The 24621-nt window shown below is 38.2% G+C and overlaps 1 protein-coding gene across 15 annotated transcripts in view; it reads left to right on the top strand.

Moving 5' to 3' along the window:
* KIDINS220 (kinase D interacting substrate 220) overlaps positions 1 to 24244 on the top strand; it is a 109298-nt gene extending 85054 nt beyond the window's left edge. For 4 of the 15 annotated variants that reach the window (XM_073022758.1, XM_073022757.1, XM_007971556.3 and 1 more), the window contains exons 23-30: positions 1425 to 1603; positions 2706 to 2929; positions 5076 to 5189; positions 5939 to 5995; positions 16173 to 16304; positions 18399 to 18497; positions 19459 to 19695; positions 21170 to 24244. In XM_073022758.1, the coding sequence (XP_072878859.1) occupies positions 1425 to 1603; positions 2706 to 2929; positions 5076 to 5189; positions 5939 to 5995; positions 16173 to 16304; positions 18399 to 18497; positions 19459 to 19695; positions 21170 to 22432 (2305 nt within the window). In that variant the 3' untranslated portion in view covers positions 22433 to 24244. Of the gene's footprint in view, positions 1 to 1424; positions 1604 to 2705; positions 2930 to 5075; positions 5190 to 5938; positions 5996 to 12999; positions 13033 to 16172; positions 16305 to 18398; positions 18498 to 19458; positions 19696 to 21169 lie in introns of all 15 variants that reach the window. The other 11 variants (XM_073022761.1, XM_073022759.1, XM_038006523.2 and 8 more) reach the window with 3 other exon arrangements.
* Positions 24245 to 24621: the final 377 nt, after the last annotated feature.

Raw genomic sequence — 24621 nt, 5'->3', positions numbered from 1 at the left:
AGTGACATATTATATTAGCAGGTATTGTGTCTGATTGGCAAAAGTATATGTTTTTCCTGTCTGTTTTTCTATCTTGTGTATACACGTATATAGTTAGCATGTATTACTTTTACAATAGGAAACAAAACCCTTTTTAAAAAAGGAAAAACCTATACTAACTTTTTTTTAATTTGTGTAATTTATTTATAAGTTCTTCATTTCTTGTTTTCTTTGCAAAGGAAAAACCATGGTATTCTATTTAAAAAGCATGGGTTTCAGAACTGGTCAGATTCTCTTTCCTAGTTGTGTGACTTTGGGCAGTCTGTGTAATCTGTCTGAGGCCACTGTCGTCGTCTGTAAAGCGATAACTCAGTGAATCTTCACTGAGCGTAGCCAGCTTAAGTGACCTGGAGCATATGACACGCCTGTGCATGTGCGGCTCTCCTTCCTATTTCCCCACCCACGTCCTGCCATGGCCAAAGGCAGTAGAATTCTGGCTGTACACATTGTTACCTTTTTTTGTAACCATACTCCTTTTTTGAGTTTCTTTCTCTTTTATTAAAAAAAAATTTTAGACTGGGTGAGGTGGCTCATGCCTGTAATCCCAATAGGGAAGCTGAGGTGAATGGATTGCTTGAGCCCAGGAGTTCAAGAGCCTCCTGGGCAACATGAAGAAATCTTGTCTGTATAGAAAAATATAAAAATTAACCAGGCTTGGTAGCATGAGCCTGTAGTTTTAGCTACTCCAGAGGCTGAGATGGGAGGATCACTTGAGCCAGGGAGGCAGAGGTTGCAGTGAGCCAAGATTGTGCCGCTGCACTCCAGCCTGGGTGGCAGAACAAGATTCTGTCTCAAAAATTAAAAAAAAATTTAAAAACCCTAAAAGTTAAAAATAGATTTTTGGCTGGGCGTGGTGGCTCACGCCTGTAATCCCAGCACTTTGGGAGATTGAGGTGGGTGGATCACCTTAGGTCAGGAGATCGAGACCATCCTGACTAGCATGGTGAAACCCCATCTCTACTAAAAAATACAAAAACTAGCCAGGCGCGGTGGCGGGCGCCTGTAGTCCCAGCTACTCGGGAGGCTGAGGCAGGAGAATGGCGTAAACCCGGGAGGCGGAGCTTGCAGTGAGCCGAGATCCGGTCACTGCACTCCAGCCTGGGCGACAGAGCGAGACTCCGTCTCAAAAAAAAAAATAAAAAAATAAAATAATAATAATAATAATACAAAAATTAGCCAGGTATGGTAGTACACACCTGTAATCCTAGCTACTCAGAAGGCGGAGGCAGGAGAATCGCTTGAACCTGGAGGCAGAGGTGGCAGTGAGCCGATGTGTAATCAGACCGAGATATGTAATTGTTGTATAAGTAACTTCAGGTGACATGCAGAATTTGCCTTTCTAATAGTGACATTGATAACCTTTTTCATTGATTTCTTATTTGAAGAATATCAAAGAATATTCCAACAACTAAGGATGTTGAGCCACTGCTTGAAATTGATGGAGATATAAGAAATTTTGAGGTGTTTTTATCTTCAAGGACCCCAGTTCTTGTGGCTCGAGATGTAAAAGTCTTTTTGCCATGCACTGTAAACCTAGATCCCAAACTACGGGAAATTATTGCAGGTGGGTATTAGTAGTAAATTTCATTTTTCATCTGAAGTCCTAATAATTTTTCATGTTTCTAACTTATTTCTATACATTTCTCCTGCTCTATGAAAAACCAAGAGGTATTAAACTAAGCACTACACAGAAAAATTAATGAAATTAAACATTAGGAGTCTTGGTATCCTTTTGAGAATGTAAAGAAAATCCCGTTAGTATTTGTGGAACTCACTTTATTATGATCCCTGTCCCCACCCGTCGCACCCCTGCCCAAGTCCTTACTTTGGAACTTTGGAATTGGATTTGTTTTAACATACAGTCATGACTTCATGATGTCCATCCATTGTAATTTGCCTGTCACCAGTCTTCGGTTCTTAATAGGGATATCTATCCAGAGAAGTAAGAAAATCTTTATATTACTTTTCAGATATTAACTTAAATCTGGGGACTAGAGCTTCAGGGTAGTGACATTAAGGCTTTGAAATAAATGAAGTTCTGGAGGTACCACTCTATGCACATGCACACACATAAAACCTTCATTGAAACAGTCTTTTGTATGACCTGGCTCTGCTGACCTGCCTGCCTTTGAGTTTTCCAGGAACTGTGAAGAGATCACCTTAAACTACTTCTGTATTCTGTTTTCTAGGTACCTGTTACAAGGCTGATGTCAAAAGATATTACGTGACTGTGGAATTTGTTATTGTTGTTCAGAGGTGGATCAGTCTCATAATTTGCAAACCCACAGTCTTTGCTAACATTCTATGTGTTAATACCCAATATGAGTTATTAATAGTTGATAACATGAATCAAAAGAATTGTTAGAATATCTTAAATCCTGTAAGAGTTAGAGATGAGTCAGTAGTTCTAATAACTGAAGAGAAGAATCCAGATATTGGTGACTTCGAATGGTGAAAAAGCTTTTATGCAAAGTAGCTGGGCACTTCTCACTGAAAGGCCTGTGAGTTTTCAAGATTTTCTGTCTTCTTTTTTAATCTAGTTGGAATCCCTGGCAAGAGTGATAAAGTCATGTTTCTGCCTGGTAACTAACGAAGAATGTGATAATTGGACTAATTCCTAATGTCCTGTTTTCTCTTGCCTTGTGGGGTCTGATTGAATCTTTCAGATGTTCGCGCTGCCAGAGAGCAGATCAGTATCGGAGGACTGGCGTACCCGCCGCTCCCTCTACATGAGGGTCCTCCTAGGGCACCATCAGCGTACAGCCAGCCCCCATCTGTGTGCTCTTCCACGTCCTTCAATGGGCCCTTCGCAGGTGGAGTGGTGTCACCACAGCCTCACAGCAGCTATTACAGTGGCATGACAGGCCCTCAGCATCCCTTCTACAACAGGGTAAGGAAGTTGGAGGCAGCTTTATTTTTAAGAATTTGTTCCAGGGACACCTCAGTTTTCTGCTTGTAGATTCTGTTACTGTTTTAAAACTGTGCTTTGGCTTTAACATAGGAAAAATGTAAAGTTTGAATGTAAAATATAGGAGTTTTTGGAAATCAAAATAATTTAGAATTTTAATGTGTTCTAGATCTCAAGAGGGTCTGAATATTAGATATTTTTTTCTTTTATTTAGTTTCTTGATAAGTAAATGGACTCCATAGGGTCAACAGTGACTGTCCTATGCTTCAAAGGAATCTGTTTCTTTGTTTATAAACATATATAGCAAATATTATATTTGTTATATCTTGTATAATAGCTTATATTGGCATTTAAAACAATGATAAACTTAAATTCTTCCAGTAGTTTAGTAAACCTATACTTAATATGCTTTTGTCTTTTAAATAAGAGATAATAATGGGAAGGTACTGCTATTGAAACTCAGATGTTTTTCCAAATAGTAGCACTATAGCGTATTTTTAGAGTCTTATGTTATCTTCAGTCATCTATACTTTTTTACTTAATATAAATAAGATAATTTCCTAGATGAAAAGATGAAATGCAACTAATTATGAGTGGTATTCAGGCCCTGTCAAGTTTAGTAGGCCCAAGCTATATTCTCACTTTAATGACCTCAAACACTAACATTTCCTGTAGGAAAATGGAGCATGAACTTGGGGTTACACTTTTTGGAACTGTTCTCTTAAGATGCATTGCAATTTCTTATTTTACTGTCTCCCTCTTTAGTCTAATTCGAGAAAACATAGGACCTAGTTAGTCATAGAAGCCTAGTGCCTAAACTGCCTGCGTAAATGCATTTCATATGAGCTGGGAAGAAAGAGAATGTAGAATAAAGATGACAAAGAAAGGATTCTAGAATTTAAACTTTCAGTTTTTGAAAAATGTTGCCCATATAAGTAATTAGGTACTGTTTAAAGAGGCCCTAGAAATGTTATTCCATTTTTCTATTTGGACAAGGAGACAAAGGTGGAATAATGGCATTTTATCATGTATTCCATCTTTTAAAATTTAACTGTGTGGTAGGTAGTGTGAAATGCAGGTTTTTATTTACCATTCTTAAAATCTGCTGTGTAAGTTTACATAAAATAGCTCTGTTGATGCCAACTGAAAATTTGAAACCAAGAAGCTTATTTTAAAAAACTGAAGATTCCCTTACCATCTAGCCTGAGATACTATGTTCACTAATTTCATGAATAACAATAATGTAATCATGCTTTAATAGTATTTTATCATTTTTTAAAACATTTACAGTTTTCTTTTGTTTTTAAATCTAGCTACTTTTCGCTGTAGTTAGTTAAGATTTTTTAGTCTTAAAGTTAAAAGCAGAATAATTCTTCTAAGCTGGCAGGAGTAAAAAGGGTGGGCAACATTTCACCTCATGTAACAAAACTTCATGAACTGCAGTCTTTATGTTTAGCCCATATAATTTGATATCTTCTGTTTATATGAAACTGGTTACAAATGCATGCCATTGTTATAAATCTCACACAAGCAGTGGATTCCCCACCTATTTTTTGTTGTTGTTTTTTGTTTGTTTGTTTTTTTTAAATATGCTTGCTTATTTAGGATAGAAACTCCAGGGTGTAAACTAGAGGTGAACTCCAGGAACTTGTAATAACATTATTCTTGGAATTTGTGCCAGGGTGTTCTCATATATTCCAGACTTATTTTGGTCTTATTTAGGCTAATCTCTTTTATTGGTAAGGAATAGTATTAAGATTCCAGTGTGCTTCTTTTAAAAAGATGATGAGTTCATACTGGTTAAATCACTTAGAACCTGACAGATGATAAGCTTGTAAACATGTTAAATATAGAGAGAAACTCGTGTCAAACTGTAAAGTGCAAAACTTTAGTTGCTCATTTTTCTAAAAAAAGCTTACATGAAATGACCAATATAAAAATGTAAGTAATATGTCTTAAGTTTGAGTTTAGTATCTTATGGAATATGAGTGAGGCTTATTTTTTTCTTTTGTTTTGTCATTTGCATTAAAATTTTGGAGTTGTGTGTTACTGGTTTCATTTGAAAAATCTCATTACACTTTCATTTCTGTAATTGTTCACCCCTTTTTTGTTACGTGTTTTTCCCTAGCCATTCTTTGCCCCATACCTTTACACGCCAAGGTATTACCCTGGCGGCTCCCAACATCTCATCTCACGTCCATCAGTAAAAACGAGTTTGCCCAGAGATCAGAACAATGGCCTAGTAAGTATATAAAAGGGTAACGAAAATATTAATTTAATAATAAACATAGATAGCATTCGAGATTTGCTTATTTCCTTTACATAGTAAAAGAGTACAAGTTATTTTATACATAGTTTTAAGAAACATAACCTATTACTAACATAAAATGTATTTGTTTTCATTTCTGGTAAATGTCTATGGAAGGAAAATGACTAGCAGTCTCAGCGAATAAGTGTTGACTTGTTTATAACCAGAACTTTCTGGCTTGTAAATATAGTGTTTACTACCAAAACTTTTAAAACTAAGCCTTTACATTTGGTAATTTCTAATATCTTTGTAAAGAACATGTGTATACAGTACCTTTATAGTGTATATATATATATTAGCACCATGATATAAAAAATAGAGGATGTATTGAAGGAAGAACATTTTAGTCAAATGACAGGAATTAAACAAGATAAGGGAAATTCTTCCAATGAGCTATTGAATCTAATAAAAGACATTTGTGCCCAAAACATTAGAGGTTCCTGATGATAAAAGTAATAATTTAAAAAAAGAAACTCTATTAATATATTTTTATAAATCAGAAGGCAAAAAGCTACAGCACTTACACTGCTGTTTATTTTGTAAAGTGTTGTGCAGGGAAGATCTATTCACATAAACTGTTGAGTTTCAGTGTCATGTATTATTTTACCATCATGTTCATTTGTCTTCACAGTTGGCTCCCCTCTTCCCCTTTTCACCCACACTCTCCTGTTTTGTGTTGTTAGGAAGTTATCAAGGAGGATGCTGCTGAGGGGCTTTCTTCACCCACAGACTCCTCGAGGGTAATGGAGTAGTCCTGTGGTGTGGATCGCTGGCATCTCATTGCTTCTGCCTCAGTAATGACTGTCTTAATTGTGATGATAGCAGCTCACTAACTCTGCATTTGTGGTGTGATGAGCAGCTAGTATAGAGTAGCTGAATGCTAATAATTATGGTTCATGAATTAATTAAAAAGCGGATGTTTAACTTCACTCATTTCCTCCTGCTTTTCCCCTTTTTCAATACATGGGATGGGTTTTTTTTGATTCTCCGATAAGGAAGGGCTTTTTCTAGCAGCCGTCAGGGGTGTTCAGTTGGTAGTATTTGCTCCTTATTGTGAGCTCTAGCTTTGCCTTTGACTGTTTCTGTTAAGCCTGTAGTTGGTATTACACATGTGGAATATTTTAGAAAAGTATCCAGTGTTAGCCTTGAGACTACAAAAAGACACGAGCTAGATGATCTAGACCAAAAATGCATCTTTAGTAACTCAATCTTGGTGTCTACATTTAGTTAAGTCTTAGTCTGAGTTTTAGTGCAGTACTATAATACTTTTCTTTACCTATATATTTGTTAAAATAAATTTTCCAGATAAACAGATCATTCAGCATGTAAAAGAAATTATTTATTTTTTGCCAACACCTTAAAGTAGGTTTCTTTAAAACAAAACAAAACAAATAAACACACCTCGTAGAGGGAATCACTTCATAAATTACTGTGTAAGTGGCTGGGCGCAGTGGTTCACGCCTGTAATCCCAGCACTTTGGGAGGCTGAGGTGGGTGGATCACTTGAGGTCAGGAGTTCGAGACCAGCCTGGCCAACATGGTGAAACCCCGTCTCTACTAAAAAAAAACCGAAAATTAGCCAAGCGTGTGGTGGGCACCTATAATCCCAGCTGCTTGGGAAGCCGAGGTAGGAGAATCGCTTGAACCTGGGAGGTAGAGGTTGCAGTGAGCTGAGATCGCACTGCTAGACTCCAGCCTGGGTGACAAGAGCGAGACTTCTCAAAAAAAAAAACTACTATATAAGGCTTCGTACTTAATAAGAAATAAGTTTGTAATGAGCTTTAAAATCTTCATTTAGAGCCCAGGTGACAGAGCAAGACTCTGTCTCAAAAAAAGAAAAAAAGAACCCAGTTTGTATTTTAACTTCAGTTGTTTTATTTATAGACTATGCTACACCCATGTAATATGGTCAGTTTAGCCTATAGCTGTGCTGAAATGTGGCATAGCAGTTAGAGTTAACATGGTGAAATATTGCATCCTAAGTTTATCTGTAATTTTTAACTTAAAACATGCAGTTTGGCAGGCAATAGATTGTTTTTTTTTTAGACAGAGTTTCACTCTTTCAGTCGGGCTGGAATGCAGTGGTGCCATCTCTGCTCACTGCAACCTCAGCCTCCCGGTTTCAAGTGATTCTCCTGCCTCAGCCTCCTGAGTTGCTGGGATTACAGGCACCTGCCACCATGCCTGGCTAATTTTTGTATTTTTGTAGTAGCGACGGGGTTTCACCTTGTTGGCCAGGCTGGTCTCAAACTCCTGACCTTGTGATCTGCCCACCTTGGCCTCCCAAAGTGCTGGGATTACAGGTGTGAGCCACCGTGCCCAGCCAGCAATATTTTTTTAACTTTAATTTCCTTGGAGTTAATGTTAGTAAGAGAGAAAAAGAGAACCGTTGTGCTTTCATTGAGAGACTGATTCTTTTAAAGTCATTAACGTTTCAGCTGAAGTGTTTAAGTGACTTCAGTTATCCGCAGTAAACTACAATAATGCTGTTTAGTGCTTATGGAATCTTTATGGGTCATCATCATTATATGCAAGAATGACCTTTAGTTTAGTCAGAGAGCCTTTGGCATATAGATTCATTGCATGCAATTCAATTCTCCGAGCTAAAATTCCTCAGCAAATTTTTGAAGAAAATCAGATACTGTGAAGAAGTTAATGGCCTTAATGACACAGACATGCTGACATAGTAGCTATTCCCATGCTCAAGAATGTAGACAAATACATGTCATTAAAAGGTGTCTGTAGTTTTTTTTAGGGAACAGTAAAGGAGCATTAGGCAAATTTTCAAATGAATTTTTGGAGAAGGGGAAATCATGTAATTCGTGAGATGTGTTTAGAAGCTCAGCAAAGGTGCACTCTGCATATATTAGTGACTTTGTCTAGTAAAATAACCATATCATTTGCTTTTATTTTACTATGAAAAGATCCTTTTATGATTAGTATAGCAAATAATAGATGCTTACTAAGCTTCCTTTGCTTTTAAGAAATTAACAATGACAATAGCATGTAAAATTTGTTTTGTTGAAGCCTAGAAAAAGTAAGTAGTCACTTAGTTCAATGTCAGATTGAAAGCTGTGGTGGAAAGGCAAAGAATCAGCACGTGGGAACATTGCCAGAACTTTGTAGTTGGACCAACAGAGAGTACCTGATAGAAGAGATGTAGCCCATCAAGCCCTGGAGCAGAAAACTGTTTCTGGACGATGGGACTTCCCGTTGGTCCCATCTCTGCTCAGTCAGCTGTCCCTGTACAAAGCTTGTAGAAAAGTCAAGAGCTACACAAACGTCTTTGGACAAATTGTCGTGTCACAGGGTAATGTGTTAAGAAAGCCAGACCATGAGGGGTTAACCAGCTATGGTCTTTTCAAAATAGAGGTGATCCCCTATATATATATGTGTGTGTATGTGTGTGTATATATATGTGTGTATGTGTGTGTGTGTATATATATATATATTTGCCATGAGGAACATCTGAATAACCTTTATAAATAAGATCCTTATAAAAATAATTGCGTTTTCTCACATTAAGGAACATTGTAGTGCTTATATACCTTGTGAAGTCCAGGCAGGGACTTCTCAGATAAATTATAGATATATCCAAGTGTTCCACAGAAGTGAAGATTTATATAAATTAATAATATATAATATGAATAATATATATTATAAAATATTTATATTAATATATAACATATTTATATTATATACTATATAATAAATAATATATTAATAATATACTAATATAAAATATGTTAATATAAATATATTAATAATATAAATCCTCACTTCTGTGAAACATTTGGATATATCTATAAGCCTCCATACTAGCTTTTAAAAAATAATTGTGTAATAGAGCAAAAATATATGCCAAATCTTGTGAAACCAGGTTAAAAAATTAGTACTATATGCAAGACATGCTCCCCCGAATATTAGGGCTAGAAAGGAACAGTGTTTTTCAAACTTCCAAAGCATAGAAGCTTTTAGAAATGAACTCTTAATCAAAACTCCAGTTTATAAAACCAATAAACGCAGAATCCTGGCACCCACATTACACTTGCCTTCCCTCTTGAGGGTCCCCCAGGAGTGCTAGTCTCCACATGGCACAGATGGAACGTGTGAGACTTACTTGAGGGACACAGGAAGGGGTGCCAGATTTGGAACTAGAATGCAGGAGACCATGGCACTCACCACCATGCTGGTGGCTCCGCCCCGTTCGTCCTGAGCATGGCTTAGTCAGGTATTTGGTCTTTTGAGGTAAACAGACCCTGAGGATGAGCTCTTTGCCTTGGACACATTACTTCACACCTCTGATTCTCAGCTTTCTCACCAGGAAAAGCAGACCTGCCTCATAGGTCTGATTTAAGGATTAGTCAGCCTTAGCATACTTTAAGTACTTCGTTATTATTATTATTATTATTATTATTATTACTACTGCTACTACTGCCCAAAGGCCAGAATCCATGGAGCTTTAAAGATGCAGAACTCAGACTGTTTTTGGTTAAATCATCTTTGTCTCAGTCATGGGAGTGGTGTACAAATACTCCAATCGATTTAGATTCACACAGACTTTTTATCTGTTGATGCTTCTTAGGCCTAAAGGTGTTAATCGGTTTGTTTTCTTAGAATTCAGAAGAATTTCTAGGTTATTTGAATACTTCATACACTTTAAAATTTTGAACGCTTTCCAGGGATATTTTCATTGGTGCCTTTACCTTCTTTGAGTCCAGTTCCCGCTAGGAAATGGCAGCATTCACACCATTCTGTGACCCTGCCGAAGCGAAGGACCCAGCATCGAGGGCCTGTGTCCGGCCAGGCCTCCTCAGTGGCATGCTATTCTGTCCTCTCAAAGAGTTGCTCTAAAAGCTCTGTGGTCTGGCTTAATTTAAGGTATGCTGCTCCTGGTGGTAACTGTGTTTCATTGAAAAGCGCATGTTCAAAGGAGCAGTAAAGCATTTCTTCATTCTGTCATTTTTCCCTGAATTATTTTACATTGAGTACCACAGATGCTTGTGTGATCAGTTCAACAAATATTTATTGAGTGTAAGAGGCGCTATTCTCATGGGATACAGCAGTGAACAAAACTGATGAAAATCCTGCCTCATAGAGTGTGGACCTGAAGGCCACCGACGGAATTATCAGTTCTATGAAGTCGTTCTTTCTTGACCTCCTCAGCCACAGGGTTTACTGGTTACCTTTGGACAGCTTTATTTAGATGACTTTTATACCTTGTTGAGAAAGCATGACAATAATTAGCACAAAGTTTATTCATAAAGAATTTCAGAACTGCAAAGGCAGTGTTAACACAGTATCATGATCTCCAGTGTGCTGTTACCTTTACCTTTAGATGTTGATGAAAACTATTGAATGAAGATATTAAAACTGAAAGTCTTGGTTTTCATCAAACAGGATCCAGTCAGTGGAGTGACCGAGTAAAAAGTGAAAACAAGTCCCCATGGGAGGGTTCCTGCAGCAGTCCCTGCGCAGTCCCCATGTGGTGGCTCCTGCAGCAATCCTGCACTTTGGAAGGCTGAGGAAGGAGGATGACTTGAGCCCGAAAGTTCAAGACCAGCCTGGACAACATAGCAAGACCGTTACTTTAAAAAAAAAAAAAAAAATAGCCGGGCAGGGCATGGTAGTGCACACCTGTAGTCCCCCTGCTTGAGAGGCTGAGGTGAGAGGATCAGTTTAGTGCCAAGATCACACCACTGCACCCTCAGCCTGGTGACAGAGCAGATCTTGTCTCAAAAAAAAAAAAAAAAAAAAAGCGGGGCTCATCTGTAGAGAATTTTTATTTTTGCCACTGATTTAGAAGTTAAAGCTGTCTCTCATTGTTCAGGAGAAGACATGGACAAGAAGGTTAAAGGTGCCATAGGTAGGGAGCCAAAGGCATTTCAGGTTGTGTTTAGGCTTCAGGCTCAGGACAGGTGCTCCCTGTCAGCTCTCAGTGACTTTGCACAGTAGCCTCAACCAGCTTTAACACCAGTCACACTTTTAAAAGTGTCTTAGAAGTGAATTTGTACTATTCTGTTTGAATTTGGAAAAGTATTTGCCCATTTTTGCCTTTTATTAAAGTATAGTGAAAAATTGTCTTCACTTCCAGCTTGAAAGTCTTTGTACCAGACTTCAACTCAAGAGAACTTTTTTTCCTAAACAATTTTCAGCTAAATTGATTGGGATATTTTCACAGAAATAATATTACAGTAAAGTTATGAAATCCTAGAGTACAGTTAAAAGTTTAAAAATAACAAAATTATGTTCATTGCAGTAGTTTAGTACTTGTGTTTTTATTTTGCTTTTTTTCATTTTGGTTTGTTTTTTTGAGACAGAGTCTCATTCTGTCACTCAGGCTGGACACAACCTCAGTTCACTGCAACCTCTGCCTCCTGGACTGAAGTGATTCTCCTGCCTCAGCGTCCCGAGTAGCTGGGACCCAGGCATGCGCCACCACACAATGAAAAATTAGCCCAGCTAATTTTTGTACTTTTAGTAGAAACAGGGTTTAACCATGTTGGCCAGGCTGGTCTTGATTGCCTGACCTCAAGGCATCCACCACCGTGGCCTCCTAAAGTGTTGGGATTCCAGGTGTGAGCCACCATACCCTGCCAGTACTTGTGTTTTTTAAAAGATTGCTCTTAAAATGTAGTGTTATGCCTAATCAGCCAACTTTGACCTAGTATTTCTTAATTAGCTTGAAGAGTAAGTTACATTTTCCAACCATTTCTTAAGTAGCTTGAAGAGTAAGTTACGTTTTCCAACCAGGTTAATAATTTTGTGCTTTCTTTTGTGTTTTGGATGTCTTGTAGTAAACTGTAATTTCCTTAGCACTCCTATTTTGGTATTTTTGCAAATCTCTACAGACAACTTTTAAAAAACCTATTTATAATAAGGTCAATAGTGTAAACTAGAAAACAGGGTTTCCACGAAGTGCTCCAGATACTGAATATGTTAAAAGAAAGACATCAGATGTTAGGCTAGCAAAACCCTGTCGTTTAATGTGCTAAAAGAGTGTTGTAAATTAACTTTGGTACAAATTGCCAGTCATCTCTAGATCATTTTAAGCATTTTAAGAATATTTACTATCAGTCTAAGTACAGAAGAATAATTGCCAGCAGTGATTATTTGCTTTGGATTAGAGTTTTTAAAAATCCACCTCACTGAAATGGTTATGTTCATCACAGTTTGCAAGGGTTGTCTGTTTCTCGAGCTAGAAGCTCTTGGGGCCATTCTTATGAAATGATATTTAGCGCATCTATTGTGTGCCACATACCCAAAGAAGCAAAACTCAAATATGAAAGTGTATTTCTGAACATGACCTATAGTGTGGCTAGATATTTTATGATCATGCAATAGTCTAAGTAACTAAACCTTCTTATTCAGTATTTTTAAGTTAATGTTAAACTTGCATATAGTAGGAATGTTGACTTTTCATAGCCAATTTGATGTACCTCATTTTCTTATTAAATGCATGACTCATGATTTATTCTTCCAATACAAAAAAATATAATTTTTTAAGAGTGTAATTGGAAGATGACCAAGCACACGTGAGTGGAATGCAGCTACTGTAGGTGGGGGTGTGTATGCATGCACGTGTGCTCCTTGCTGTGTGCTGCTGTCCGTGGTCTGTTCAGAGTGAAGGGGAAATAGGAGGAATGACCAAGCTCTGCCTGTGTGTATTAGACCTTTATAGATGTGCATCGGATGTATTACTTTATGCTCTTGTCCTTCACTCTGTTTTATTCCTTCCTTAAAGCCATGTGACTCTGGGTTTAACAAACAGAGACAGGTACAGAAACTCTCAGTGAAATCTTACTTTTCTTATTAGACTACTAGAAGCAATCATTGGCAACTTCATACTGGGCTGTCTGTAAATCTGTGCTTGTTAAGGTGCCTTCTCTTTATTACTTGCTTCCAGCCATTGCATGGCACTCATTTCTGACTAATCAATTCTGTGCTTATTTAATACATTTACCAAAGATGATCATGTTTCAGAGTGTAGTTTTAATCTACTTAGAATACACAATGATATAGTTACCTCAAGGTCATTTCAGTATTTTGATAGCTTTACTTTTACCTGGAGAAATTCTGATCTGTGTAAATTCTGAAGTTTATTTTTAACAGTTTAAACACACTAATATCTTCTGCATTCGGCTTTCTGAATTAGAAAATTTTTTCAACAAATTCTGATGTTAAAATCAATATGCTAAAATGGTCTATTCTTGACTCATAACAGATAATTGCAAGTAAGAATGCATGATAAACATTAAAAGATTATCATTTGAACTAGTCTGTGTATTCTCAAAGTAATATGCTTAGTTTCTAGTAAGAATTTGCCTGCTGAATTATTGAATATGCTTTTTGCCCTTTCCTTATCATTTTTGCACTCTTTCTCCTCCCTTTTATGAGATTTCTACCCCAAAATTATTGGTTGTAAGATTCTTGTGGTTTCAAAATAATTTTCTTATGTGTGATTATTTTAGAAAAGGTCTAGTAGGTAATTACCATTTCTTCTTTATTCAAAGAAGCATATTATAACACATTAATTGATAATTTAGCTCTTTATAAAGCCCAACTTACTGTAAGAGTCAGACTATAGTTTTGATGGAATTACAAATATCTTAATGTTCATGTGTCTTTCTTTTCTTATAAAGCTTTTAAAAGTAATTCAGAGGTAACATATATATTCTACATAATCCCCAATGAAGGATAAAATATGCTTTAAAGTAACTGATAAATTGTAAAAGTTGTAAAAAGATTGTGAGAGTAACATCGGGTAGAGCTTTTTGCTTTAAAGGAAAAGGGCAGTATCTTTATTGATGTGTCTCTGTTGCCGATTTCTCAGCTTCTCCATGGACATAAAATTCTCTTCAGTATTTTACAATTTTCCCTCCAAAGCTGACAGTTAGTTTGATCCATGTCTATTATACTTGTTGTTTTTAGCACAATCAGAAGTAGAGAGATTTGGGGATTTTTGAAATAAAGTTTTTACTGTAAAATAATTTTAACCCTAAAGAAAAGATGCAAAAAAATACTATTCTGTCAATGTAAACATCTTTCATAACTGTAGTATAATAATCAAAAGCAAAAATTAAAATTGGTTTAATACTATTAACTAAACTACAGACTTTATATGAATTTCACTAGCTTTTCCACAAATGTCATTTTTCTGGTCCAGGATTCAATTAAGTTGCATTTTATTTCTCTGTAGTCTGTTTTAATCTGTGACAGTTTCTTGATCTTTCCTTATCTTTCATGACCTTAATTAACACTTTTAAGGAATACTGGCTAGTTATTTTGTGGAACGTCCCTCAATTTGGGTTTGTCTGATGTTTCCTTGTGATTAGAAGGGGACTGTGTATTGCTAGAAAACTGCAGGAGTGATGCTCTGCCCTTCCCAGTGCATCAGACTCGAAGGTTCATAATGTCCATAAGCCTCCCCACCACTGATGCTAACCTTGGTCACTTGGTCAAGGTGGCATCTGCCAGGTTTCAGCGCTGTAAAGTTTTATTGTTCCTTCTATAACTAGTAAATATCTTGGAGGAGATACTTTGAAACTCTGCAGATATCCTGTTTCTGCTTATACTTTTGCGCATTAATTTTCGCTTCCATCTGTGGATCATGTGTACACGCACTGTTACTGTGTTTGCCTAGTGGTCATTTTCTGCTTTCCTCTTCTACATTTATTAATTGGAATTTTGTAAAGAAAAGCTGTCTCTGCTTCCTAATTAATTCACTTTTTTCAATTATTTAGTCATATTAGTATGGACTCATGGATATTTATTTTATCTGTGAGGCATAATCCAGTAAGATCATTAGTTATTTTGTCGATTAGACTATTTTTTGTGATTTTTTTGAACAACAAAAAATGTAAACAAGTGAAACTGTATCCAGAGCAAGGAGACTGGTTGAGGAATAAAAGCATTTGAAAGATAGGAAAGATAAATATGACTCAACAATAAGAAGAAATGAAGGACTGGCATGTTACGACATGGTGGACCTTGAAAACATTGTTAAGTGAAAGAAGTTGGAAAAAGGAAAATAGGAAGTTATAAGACCTGATAATTTAGAGTTCTGGTTCAAGTTTACCACTAACTATTTGTTCTGTGACTTTGAAGTCCTAACTTTGACCAGGCTCATGCACCCTCTAAACCACAGTGGCCACAAGATGCATTTATCGTTGACCACAGGCAGATGGTTTGTTAGCGTCCACATTCCGAAAATGTTTTATTTCCGAAACATTCCGAAAATGTTTTACTAGACTTATTTATTATTTTGACTTTCTTTTTAAATGAGAACAAATTTTAATAGATGGTATTTACTTTCACGTGTGTTAAGAATTAATACTGTTGTTTTATATTTACATGATAATGTAACAGATGCTAAAGGAAGTTTTAGATCCCTTGGATACAATATGATCAAGATTGAAAACTTCAACTCTTGTAACTATTGAGGTAGTCTGTAGAAACACTCAAAGTTGCTTAATTGTCTAGTATAGGTACTTTTACATTATTTTGTAGGTTTATTTTTTGTATTCATATAATATTGGCATCAGTAGTTTTCTGTCTTTTTGGATGTGTGGTTTTTTTTAATTTCTCTTCTTCCTCTTATTAAGCACAGCACCCTTCTCTGTTAAGGTTAGGCAGTAAACATTTGAGAAGTTGGCCTAGGCTTTGCTCATGAAATGTTCTGTTTTCTTAGGAAAACTGGTTTTGACCAGGCTGTATCAGCTATAGTGAAAGCTACTCATTAGGTTATAATAGTAACTAAATCTATTCCCTAATGGTATTTCCTTACCATGCTAAACACATTTGTTGTTTTTACCGTACTTCATGGTATAACTTAATGAGTTTTTCTCTGTCACATGACCTCATTATAGATGGCATTAAATGCTTATTCATACCTGTATTTGTCCTTGACTTCTCTAGGGGTCAGGCGCAGCCCCAGGCCCAGTGGTATTACTGAATTCACTGAATGTGGATGCAGTATGTGAGAAGCTGAAACAAATAGAAGGGCTGGACCAGAGTATGCTGCCTCAGTATTGTGCCACGATCAAAAAGGTGAGGCAGCCATTTCTACACGGACCAGAGACAGCGCTGGGAGTGGAAGACAGGACTCTGGGTCGTGTACACTTTACCTACAGTTTCCCACACATGCGTTCCCTGTTAAAATGAGAAAGCTCTAAATGGAAAACATAGTTCTTACTAGTTTGTATTCTAAAATTGCCCTGTTTTCTCTTATTTTATAAATGGATAAAATAAAGTAGCTATCTCACCATGTTCTTTTTTAAATAACCTAATTCAAGTAAAGGATGCCTTGATGAGAAATACAAAGCTCCGAGGGATTCCCATTGGGATAAGCAGAACTCATCTTTCTAGTGGGGAACAGAAAACCTTTTGTGCTACATTTTTTTCTAATTGTAATATTTGTTAGTGTGATTTAGTAATTATCAAAGTAAGCCACACTTGCCTCATTTTCTCCAAATTCTCATTTTCATGTCATGTAGGACTTAGGATCATGTCACATTTGATGAAACCTCATAGGTTTGGGTTTGCAAGGTTAATGCATTTGCATAATTTTTTTTTTCTTCTAAGATCCTATTGCAATTCTAGCAGCTATCAGGAAGTTGGATAGAGATGCCTGAGATTTGGGGGAAGGTTTTAACGAAGTCATTATAGTAGATATTTCACTAAGGTGTACTTTTTATATCAGAGTACCATGTAATAAAGTAGAACATTAATAACCAGCCTCTAATATTTATATACTTGAAAGAATGACATCTGAGAGAAGTTTTTAAAAGAATTATGAGCATATGTAGACACCATTTTACTCAGCCACTTTTAGAAAGGTTTCAGATAATGTCAGTTTCCTTACAGAGCTGGCTCGTGCTAGTCCCTGTTTGCATGAGTCAAACACCAGCTTTTCCATGGACAAGCCCCACTTTCTCCTCCAGGCAGCTGGTTGGTGTCAGGAAAGAGCAGGGTCTCCCACATGAGTCCTTTGTGATGATTTTGTTCCCGTCGAGGTAGTGGTTTTCTCCCCACTCAGCTCTTTGCTCCCAGGCCCTGGCTTTCTGAAGCCCCTCAGAGCCGCTGGCCTCCTCCGTGCTGAGGGCTTCGTGGCATTGGTGCAGCAGGACCTCTGTTACACACTTGCTGTGTATACTGTTTTCTTCAGGATTAACTTGGAAACTGAACATTCTACTGATTATAAACATAGCTATTTCATAAGTTTGCCCCAGTTAATAAAGTCAGGTTTTACATTTTATAAAAGCAGTAAGCTACCTATTATTAATAAAGAAAATGCTGTTGTTTCATTTAGGGGAAACTAGAATTACAGGGAACCAAAAGTGATAACTTCCTTTTTTATGATTTTTTTTTTCTTTGGGATGGAGTCCTGCCATGTCACGCAGGCTGGAGTGCAGTGGCGTGGTCATGGCTCACTGCAACCTCCGCCTCCCGGGTTCAAGCAATCCTCCTCCCTCAGCCTCCCAAGTAGCTGGGACTACAGGCATGTGCCACCACTCCCAGCTAATTTTTGTAGTTTTAATAGAGATGGAATTTCACCATGTTGGCCAGCCTGGTCTCAAACTCCTGACTTTAGGTGTTCCACCCACCTCAGCCTCCCAAAGTTCTGGGATTACATGCGTGAGCCACCGCGCTGGGCCTTGTGAATTTAATAGACTGGGAAATTAGTGGGTGGGCATTCTTCATATCTGTATCTAATATAACGGATAAACAAGTTCACCAGGCCTACTTCGTTTAGAACTTTATTAGTGACCAACACGCTTATGAGGACAGATGTCTTTGTCCCCTCCCAGCAGCTTGTGTTCATGTTCATACTTTCTAAGATTAGAAAACAACAACTAACAGTTTTGTTGTTGCTCATGACAGCATAGGTAGTTTTGGAAATAGTTAGGAGGGTTAGCTCTTCGATTGGTTCCAGCAAATGCCTAAGACATTTGGGAAAATATGGAGTGGCTTATGTTGTTCAAATTTAGCTTGTTTATTGTATTATTATATGGGATGGTCAGCCTTTCTGGTCTCTAAAGACTTTCTTAAAACTAAATATAAGCATACTTTGCAATCACTAGTAATTCAGAATATTTCATATTCTGTCTTTATATACCCATAATTGTTTTAATTTTTACTCAGGCAAACATAAATGGCCGTGTGTTAGCTCAGTGTAACATTGATGAACTGAAGAAAGAGATGAATATGAATTTTGGAGACTGGCACCTTTTCAGAAGCACAGTAAGATATTTATAACATTGTGATATTTACAACATTATTTTATTATAACATCCAAATTATAACATTGTAGAAAACCAGTATCAATAAGTACTGGCCTAAACTGGTATTTTTTTCATATTTTTTTAAATTTAAAAACTGTATCTTACACTTATATGCAGTTGTGTGTTGTGGAAAATACACACAGCAGCACTTGGCAGCCTTTGCCTTTTTGGGCATTTCACTCAGTGATTTGGGGAAGAGTCCGCCTGCCAGTTCTTCATGGTTTCACCTGCCCTAACTCTCATCAGGCTCCTCAAAGCCTTTGAGGCCTTGACCTTCAGCATTCGTCCTTATAGAGGGCTTGCATTGCCCAGGTTTAGCTAGGATCCTGTTAAGTCTGTTTACATGTGTGATCACCCTCGGTACTTGATCAAATGCCTCACCACCTCCCCGCCGTAGGTGATGTCTGCTCACCCTGGCCATCGGCGTACCCAGAGTCCCCCACTCTTGCTGCCTCCCCTTAGTGATATTCCATCCACGGCGCCCACCCTGCCCCTTGGTGGTAGATCCCCACTCATTCGCGCTTATTCTGAATTGAACTCCCTTCTGTAGTGAGACTGCTTTTCCCTGTTGCCGTAGTTCTGAATAAAATCTGGATCTACTGCTCTACTCCTGGCCCCCTCTGGTTTTGACACATGCCAGCTGCATTTTGCTTTGTCTTAAGTTTTAAACAGGAGTAATAATTTAATGGACAAATTGCAGTGTAGTATATGCATAGTGGTTTCTACCATTGCTTCCTTTATTATTAGTTAACATGAAAGATCAGCTGATGTGTAAAACATATTCACTAGAAATTCACTTACCAGAAGTATGCTTTCTCATTGCTGTTGCAGTAGCTTTATGTTTTATTTTTCTAAACTATTTCTAAAGCTTCCAAAATATGATTTGTTAGTGTAAATATTTACATTTTTCTTCTGTTAAGGTACTAGAAATGAGAAACGCAGAAAGCCAGGTGGTCCCTGAAGACCCACGTTTCCTCAGTGAGAGCAGCAGTGGCCCAGCCCCACACGGTGAACCTGCTCGCCGCACTTCCCACAATGAGCTGCCTCACACCGAGCTCTCCAGCCAGACGCCCTACACACTCAACTTCAGCTTTGAAGAGCTGAACACGCTTGGCCTGGACGAAGGTGCCCCTCGTCACAGTAATCTAAGTTGGCAGGTATTTATTGAATGGCATTTTTCGTATGATTGAAGAATAAGGGCACCGTTCAGTACACTGAGATGATGTGGGCATTGAAACAGTCATTCAGAAAATGCTTACTAAATACCTAAGTGGACAAGAGACAAGATGGAGGGCTTCCTGTACTCAAGGAGCTGCATCCATCTGGAGAGGGGCAGTCAGTGAAAACAAAGAAAAAAGTAGCTCATGTAGACATTGACGAGAGCTGAGATTTCCATCAGGGTCACAGCATGCAGAGTCAGTAGGGACGGGGCTACTTGAGCTAGGGTGGTCAGCAAATTCTGCCTTTCCCAGGCGATTTTCCTGTTACATTCAGTAACTGTTGGTTAAAGTACATCTTCGTTGGAACACTGGCCACGTAGTGTCCCTTTGAGCACCATCCTTTGGTTTTCCAGGCCGCCTGCACACCCTTCCTGGATATTGGTTTCTTCTCATCTGGCATTAGATGTAGGCGCATTCTTCCTTTGGAGATTCTTAGAAGAGGGAGGCCAGGTGAGGGGTGGGGCAGGGACCAGAGCAGAGTGAGAGATGCAGGAGGAGTAGGGGGAGCGAGGAGAGCGCGGCAGGAAAAGCAGAGCAGAGCACAGAGAACAATGGGAGGAGGCACAGTGGGAGGCAGCGAGGAACACCGAGTGGGCAGGGCAAGGCAGAGCAGCATTGAGGAGGAGCAGTGCCCCGGGGAAGGAAGAAAATGTCCTATTTCCTTGAGAAGGTCCCCAGCAAATTCACTTTGCTCCTTCTTTTTTGTTTTAGCTTTTGCTCTTCACCCTTCTTAAACTTTCTTGATTCTTCTCCTTCCGTTTCCCTCTTCTTTTTCCTCATCTGTACGTTTTGCTCCTTGTTTCTTAGCTATTCTGGGATCTGAAGCAATTTCTAATTCTAAAACTTCATATTGGAAATAAACTTGTAAAACTATTTTATTTTTCTGTTTACTAAGGCCCAACTATTGGCCTCATTGCATTTTGTATTTTATCGATGAAGTTGACTTTGGCCTTAAATGAAAGCTAAATGTTTGAAGTCATAAAACAAGTGCTGTGGCCAAGCATGTGGCACATGCCCATAGTCCCAGCTGCTCAGGAGGCTGAGGCGGGAGGATCGCTTGAGTCCAGTAGTTTGACTGTAGCCTGGGCAACACAGCAAGATCCTGTCTCCTAAAAATAAAATAAAAACCAGAAACAAGTGCTAAGATTATTGGTTAATACAATGTTGAATTATACTTTTAAATATTAACAATAAACTGATTTTATTAAAATTTATAGAAAGCTTTCTAATAACAGCATTGTTTATAAGGTCACACCTTTTGCTAAACTGTGTTATGTAGAATTCTTTTAAAAGAATTTAATATTTTGATGACTTTTTAAATGGTTAGTGTACATATATATTTCCTAAGCTGATGTTTATGCCTTTTTTTTCTTATTTGAATTTTTAAATTATTTTTTTTCTGTCTTCACAGTCACAAACTCGCAGAACCCCAAGTCTTTCGAGTCTCAATTCCCAGGATTCCAGTATTGAAATTTCAAAGCTTACTGATAAGGTGCAGGCCGAGTATAGAGATGCCTATAGAGAATACATTGCTCAGATGTCCCAGTTAGAAGGGGGCCCAGGGTCTACAACCATTAGTGGCAGATCTTCTCCACATAGCACATATTACATGGGTCAGAGTTCATCAGGGGGCTCTATTCATTCAAACCTAGAACAAGAAAAGGGGAAGGATAGTGAACCAAAGCCCGATGATGGGAGGAAGTCCTTTTTAATGAAGAGGGGAGATGTTATCGATTATTCATCATCAGGGGTTTCCACCAATGATGCCTCCCCCCTGGATCCTATCACTGAAGAAGATGAAAAATCAGATCAGTCAGGCAGTAAGCTTCTCCCAGGCAAGAAATCTTCCGAAAGGTCGAGCCTCTTCCAGACAGATTTGAAGCTTAAGGGAGGTGGGCTGCGCTATCAGAAACTCCCAAGTGACGAGGATGAATCTGGCACAGAAGAATCAGATAACACTCCTCTGCTCAAAGATGACAAAGACAGAAAAGCCGAAGGGAAAGTAGAGAGAGTGCCAAAGTCTCCGGAACACAGTGCTGAGCCGATTAGAACCTTCATTAAAGCCAAAGAGTATTTATCGGATGCCCTTCTTGACAAAAAGGATTCATCGGATTCAGGAGTGAGGTCCAATGAGAGTTCTCCCAATCACTCTCTGCACAACGAAGTGGCGGATGACTCCCAGCTTGAAAAGGCAAATCTCATAGAGCTGGAAGATGACAGTCACAGCGGAAAGCGGGGAATCCCACATAGCTTGAGTGGCCTGCAAGATCCAATTATAGCTCGGATGTCCATTTGTTCAGAAGACAAGAAAAGCCCTTCCGAATGCAGCCTGATAGCCAGCAGCCCTGAAGAAAACTGGCCTGCGTGCCAGAAAGCCTACAACCTGAACCGAACGCCCAGCACTGTGACTCTGAACAACAACAGTGCTCCAGCCAATAGAGCCAATCAAAATTTTGATGAGATGGAGGGAATTAGGGAGACTTCTCAAGTCATTTTGAGGCCTAGTTCCAGTCCCAACCCAACCACTATTCAGAATGAGAATCTAAAAAGCATGACACATAAGCGAAGCCAACGTTCAAGTTACACAAGGCTCTCCAAAGATCCTTCGGAGCTCCATGCAGCGGCCTCTTCTGAGAGCACAGGCTTTGGAGAAGAAAGAGAAAGCATTCTTTGAGAAAAACAAGCAAAGGAGAAGAGTATTACTGTACCCTTATGACAGAATTGTCCTGGATTTTGACTCCATCCATGCCCATCACCTTTCTACATTTCACTGACAGATAAGTAACGGATGATGAGGCCGAGGTAGAAGAGACATCCGCAGTGTGACAGAAGGGAGCACGAGAAGCATGACTCACCAGCCAGCCTCTATTGTCTTTGTAATTAGAAGCTTCAGAACTCATTAATACCACTGTACCTTTCATTGGCGCATTACCCCGTAAAACTTTTTGAGACGAGGTGAGATCTGGGTATAAAGATAGGTCAGAAGTATTTTAAAGGGCTTAATTTGCCAAAAAGAAAAGTAAAAAGCTAGAGACCCTTTTTGCAGAACATTTGGTGCCCACACATTTGAGGGAAGATGTGGCTTTAGATGAAGCAGAAGCAAACCCTGCTCTTAGGGTCTCATCTAGATGAGTGCACAGCCTATGACACTACAGGGAGAGGTCAGTAAACTGAGATCCAGCCTTCTGGGTGACAGAGGCATTGCTTATCACAGAGGTTCTGAAGTTTAAGTAGCAAGTACATAATGAAGAGGGCTTTAAAAATTGCTGAGAAAGCGAGTCACCAGGGCTGGCAGTAGTGTCACGGGGCTGTCCTGAGCTGTTAGGAGAGCAGATGCTGGGAGGGCTGGTGACCTCTGTGGGTTTATCTGTTGGAGACTCTTCTCTCCAAATCCCAGGCTTGGCTTCCAGCACCATCCAGCTGTGCCTAAGAAGCCACCCTGGTCTGTTCTCCAACTCTTTTAAATGCTGCCCAACTTTTCTAAGTGAGCTTAGCAATGAGAAGAAAAAAAAAACATGAATTCTTTTTCTGGAAAATCAGGGAAACATGGATAATAATAGGCACTAATAAATATTTATAGATGAGTGAATGAGGAAATAATTACATCAAAAAGGTCAGTGACAATTGATAAATGACAAGGAAATATTTAATTAGGTAAAACTAAATCATTGCTCTCTATTCTAGGATAGACTTTATCTACTTCGTCTATTCCTAAGTCAGCATGTTAATTCTGGGGGAGGATCATAAGAAAGGAAATACTTTTTAAAAAAAAGTCTAAAAACATGTTACAAAGCAAGGATAAAATTATATATATATACACACATATATATATATGTGGTGTGACTGTAAAACTGTACTTTCCATTAATTATTAGCAGAGTTAAGAGAATGATCACATTGAAGTACTGTGTGGACTAGAAATGTGCCCTGTCATCATGCAATGAAATGTTGTTATCGTTTTCACATAGCTCATTTATGTAGAATGAATTCTGGCGGTTTACCCCACGTCACAGTTAGGACGGTAGATGGTGAGATCGCAGATGCGCGATTATCTAGATTCCGTGTTACATTTTCAATATTTATCACTCAGTGGATTTTTATTAATATGCTGATTAAGTTATTTACTTGGCCAGTCATTGTGCTAAATAGTTGCTCTTTTGTGTTTCATTGCCGTGATGTTTGAGTGTAATCTAGCATTTTAATACAGTGTTTATTTTGCATGATCTTTAACAAACGTGTTAAGCAATTTTAAAAAGGCAGGATGTTGTTGACATTATACACTGAAGTCTTAACATTTTAATATTTATAGTGCTTATTAGTTTGCAAAGTTGTATACTTAGGAATTATTTCAGAGACAATGTTTTCTTTTTCAGGTGAGTAGTTGCCGCGTAATATCATTGGATACATTCTTTATACTGTTTGTGAAATTAATACTAGCATATTAAGTGTATAAATAGATTTAGAAAACAATAAAAAATTGCATGCTATTCTGACTCATGAATTTTTATTCACTATGATGATTCACATTTTGATTAAAAATAAAAGTAGTTTGTGTGTTTGTTTTGTCACATGTCTGAAGTTTGTTAAAGACTTTCAGGTTCATGTACAGTCATGCCGTTGGCAGAAGTGTTCTGAGCTGCTCCCAACTAGTCTTTGTAAGAGAATGTGACTTGTAAGTCCCAGTGCCTCAGTGGTGCTTTATGAAGCGTTCATGCCCACAGCATGCTAGTGCCCAGCAGCGCTGTGCAGTGCGTTCCTGTAGATAGAAGAGGTAGGTTATCCAGATCCTGGAGGATATCAGTTTATTCCATGAACTTCCTGGAAAAGTTTGCTTTTTCATACTGATCCCGAAATTGACAAACCA

The sequence above is a fragment of the Chlorocebus sabaeus genome, chromosome 14, assembly GCF_047675955.1.
Source record: "Chlorocebus sabaeus isolate Y175 chromosome 14, mChlSab1.0.hap1, whole genome shotgun sequence".
In the NCBI taxonomy this organism is placed as follows: Eukaryota; Metazoa; Chordata; class Mammalia; order Primates; family Cercopithecidae; genus Chlorocebus; species Chlorocebus sabaeus.
Note: the sequence above shows the minus strand (reverse complement) of the source record. Positions and strands in the feature narration are given on the sequence as shown.